The following is a 2,793-nucleotide window of genomic DNA, read 5'->3' as shown; positions in this document are numbered from 1 at the left end:
GATGAAGTTTTGGATAAATTGGTGTTATATTAGAAAAATAATCTAATCGAAATAATTTTCTTTCGTGTGGAAAAATTTAAGTTTAGTCAAATGTTTTTAATAGCTCATTGTATAAGTCATAAATGTTCAAAATTTCATTGCATTCGGATCATTGAATCCGGAGATATAACAGCTCAAAATTGGCTATCGGGTAATTATACATTTTTCTAGAACCTTTATAACTTTGTGTAGAATGGCCCGATCTTTTCCAAATTTTGACCGCTGATACACAACTAGTTGATGAACTTACAGTAAAAATTTGAGTTTATTTGATGGCCTTTTCGAAAAGTTACAGCGATTTGAACCTTTTTTGAAAAGTGATAATTTTACCTGTCCCAGTTATTTTGAGTATCCCCTGTATCTTATCCACTGTATTATTTGTAGATAAGCTTTGAAATGTGTTCTGGTGGACAGCGCCACTAAACCTCTAGTGCTTCATTTCTTAAACACTTGAATATTGCGAAGTTGTATGCAAGATGCTATGCTAGATTTTTTATTCAAGCTTTGATATAGGGTATTGTATCATTTGGGCAGGTGTACCTATTTTGGGCACTTGCCGCTATAAATAAGTCAATTTCAAACCGATTGATTTGATTTTTTTGTACAGAGTTAGATACGGTACGTGCCTAACTCTATACAAAATTTCAAATCAATCAGTTTGAAATTGACTTAGTTATAGCGGCAAGTGTTCAAAATAGGTACACCTGCCCAAATGGTACAAGACCCTTCCGTAATAACTTCGTGTAATAATATACTACACTACGTGCAGTTTTCATGCATGATATTCATAGCAATTTATTATATTTTGTTTTTGATGGTTTTCCGTTACAGCTTACTGTATCTTTATTTAGGGTATTGGTTCCCTTATTAAGCAAGTGGCTCCCATTTTATTCCTATGAAAAACAAGGGAATGAAGCGTTGTTTGTTTTGTTTCTTATTTCTGTATTTTTCATTAGAAGTGAGCACGTATGAAACCAAAAAGAACGGAATCAATCGGTGCAGTAATCGCTTGTTTTTGAATAGGATGAATTTGAGAGCATGAGATTACTGATGGCACACATATGATATACCCTAAATATCCAAGATTAAACTGTGAGAAAATGGGAAGATTCAGCTGTTTGTCACAAACAATGAGCGACTCCATTCACTGATGATCACTGTTGTAATTGATATAACAGTATAAGAATGTTTATTAGAAATACTATAATTAATCGTAATAGATTCACTTATTGCTACGGTAATAAATATGTATAACGTAAGTCATAAAAAAATCTGCTTTCTAAAAGCCCATAAACGCATCCAGAAAACTGACAAAATCTTGCACCGATCCCGGCGGAAATTTCTTCAGCTGCCCAAAATCACTCTCGGCCAAGGTTTGTGCCAATGTTGACGGTGTGCATCGCTTCAAGTATCCCTCCTGCGCCAGCTGGTCAGCCAGTTCGGTTTGGTGGTTATCCATCAGTTTTTCGTTTACAACCACCACCAGTGGTTTCGCCGCTCCCAACACTTCTATGCAGCTTCCGGCACCGGCATGACTGATGACCAGATCCGCCTGCTGGATGTCTTCGGCGATACTGGCCTTGAGGTCGTAGAACCGAACTTCGACGTCGTTCCCTAATAGTTCCTTGTCGATTTTAGGGTCTTTACCGCGGCCTATTTGTAGCACTAGTTTCCTACAGCCCATTCTTCGTAGCTCGGATACCACTGGTGCATCAATAACGGTATCAATTAGGTCCTCGAATTGAGTGGTTCCGACGGTCACAAAAACTCGTTCATATGTTGGTCGTTTCATCGTGGATTAAGACTGAAAAGAATATCGGATCTTTATAAATTAACTATAAATGCATCAAGTCTACTGCGATTCAAAGAAAGTTTACAATTACCTAAAATATCAAAATTCCTATTGATTTTAATACAAATAACTAATTAAAGCACCAAATCTTACTTTGGGTTGTCAGTAGCTGTGGATGATAGTCTAATAGCGTTAATATGCTGATAAAATCTTCATAGAAACCTCGATTACTATCTTATGAACGAAGTGATGTGTTGTCTGTTTTCTGTTTTGATGATACCTAGTGCATGCAATGGTTTGTCTGTATGCCAACTTTATAATGTTGTATATGATGATGTCAGGCTTGTACGCGTGAGAGCTTTCACGATTAAAGAAAGGTATGGAACGGATGATTGTGTGGTAGTAAGTGATTTTTTTTCGTTGACGGCGATGACGTTACAAATATGCAATCAATTGGAGTCTGATATATTATAGTACAACATTTCTTAAACTTTATTGATTACATTGAATTGAATTCTTGAAACAATTAATAAATTAAATAATGAAAAAGGACATATATGCCGTGATCTGCGCGGAAATTGATCAGTTGATTAAAGCTAATCACCATTAGATCCACGTGCTTCGAACGCTGAGGATGCTACAATTTGGTTTCAATGGAAGAACTGCTGTAAATCAATTATGTGATTGTTCTTGAAGATATTATGATGATTTGGATGTCAATTATGTCAAATTTTACATATGTAAATATATTTAATTTTCCGGATATGTAATATAAATTGATGAAAGATTGTTTTTCAATATATCACCTCCCATCAACACCTTGTGTATCGGTCATCGGATGGCTTGTAAAACTTTTTCAATCAACCCTAATAGGCGTATTTGAGCTTAGCTTTGAGTTTTGATTAACATATCATATTTGTATGAATAATAATATTTTTTGTGAAAACCAAAAAAGTTTCAAT

The 2,793-nt window shown here is 35.2% G+C and overlaps 1 protein-coding gene across 2 annotated transcripts; it reads right to left on the bottom strand.

Moving 5' to 3' along the window:
• Nucleotides 1-1,187: 1,187 nt before the first annotated feature.
• LOC109430195 (UDP-N-acetylglucosamine transferase subunit ALG13 homolog) lies at nt 1,188-2,122 on the bottom strand. 2 transcript variants are annotated; one of them, XM_062848577.1, is made up of 2 exons: nt 1,985-2,122; nt 1,188-1,843 (listed from the first exon to the last, which is right to left on the bottom strand). In XM_062848577.1, exon 2 carries the CDS (start codon nt 1,829-1,831, stop codon nt 1,319-1,321), a length of 513 nt encoding a protein of 170 aa, XP_062704561.1. In that variant the 5' UTR covers nt 1,832-1,843; nt 1,985-2,122; the 3' UTR covers nt 1,188-1,318. The 2 variants fall into 2 exon arrangements, with proteins under 2 accessions (XP_062704561.1, XP_019561791.3); XM_019706246.3 differs by having other exon boundaries at nt 1,923-2,120.
• Between the last annotated feature and the right edge of the window lie 671 nt (nt 2,123-2,793).

Source organism: Aedes albopictus, chromosome 1 (assembly GCF_035046485.1).
Source record: "Aedes albopictus strain Foshan chromosome 1, AalbF5, whole genome shotgun sequence".
NCBI classification, from domain to species: Eukaryota; Metazoa; Arthropoda; class Insecta; order Diptera; family Culicidae; genus Aedes; species Aedes albopictus.
This window is presented reverse-complemented; position numbering and strand designations above follow the sequence as displayed.

Coding starts and splice junctions, on each gene's coding strand:
- LOC109430195 (XM_062848577.1), bottom strand. CDS start 1,831: ATGAAACGACCAACATATGAACGAGTTTTTGTGACCGTCGGAACCACT.